This window comes from Buceros rhinoceros, unplaced genomic scaffold, assembly GCF_000710305.1.
Source record: "Buceros rhinoceros silvestris isolate BGI_N320 unplaced genomic scaffold, ASM71030v1 scaffold35972, whole genome shotgun sequence".
NCBI lineage: Eukaryota > Metazoa > Chordata > Aves > Bucerotiformes > Bucerotidae > Buceros > Buceros rhinoceros.
This window is the reverse complement of record NW_010400068.1, coordinates 498-776: the sequence shown is the minus strand read 5'-3', so window position 1 is coordinate 776 and position 279 is coordinate 498. Positions and strand designations below refer to the sequence as shown.

The 279-nt window shown below is 64.5% G+C and overlaps 1 protein-coding gene across 1 annotated transcript in view; it reads right to left on the bottom strand.

Moving 5' to 3' along the window:
* Positions 1-190: 190 nt before the first annotated feature.
* Positions 191-279, bottom strand: part of S100A13 (S100 calcium binding protein A13) — a gene marked incomplete at its 5' end in the record, with an annotated part of 583 nt that continues 494 nt past the window's right edge. Inside the window, one exon of the mRNA XM_010131730.1 lies at positions 191-271. Within this exon, the coding sequence (XP_010130032.1) occupies positions 191-271 (81 nt within the window). The remainder of the gene's footprint in view (positions 272-279) is intronic.

Here is a 279-nt window from a genome sequence, read left to right as displayed (position 1 = left end):
ACCAGCGCGACCCCTGACCCACCGCTCAGGGACCAGGCTGGTTCCCGGTCACAGCATGGCCACGGGCAGATGCCAAGGGAAGAGATGCGCTGCCCAGAGCAGGAGCCCCCCGCTAACAAAAGCAGATGCTCAGGCTCCGGGAAACCTCTTTTATTAGTTCCGCGGCAGCCGAGTGTCCCCCCCAGCCCGGTCACTTCTTCCCCGCTTTCTCCTTGCGTAGGGCCTTCGCCAGCTCCCCGATGAGCCGCCAGTACTCGCCGCATTTCCGCTCCTCGTCCA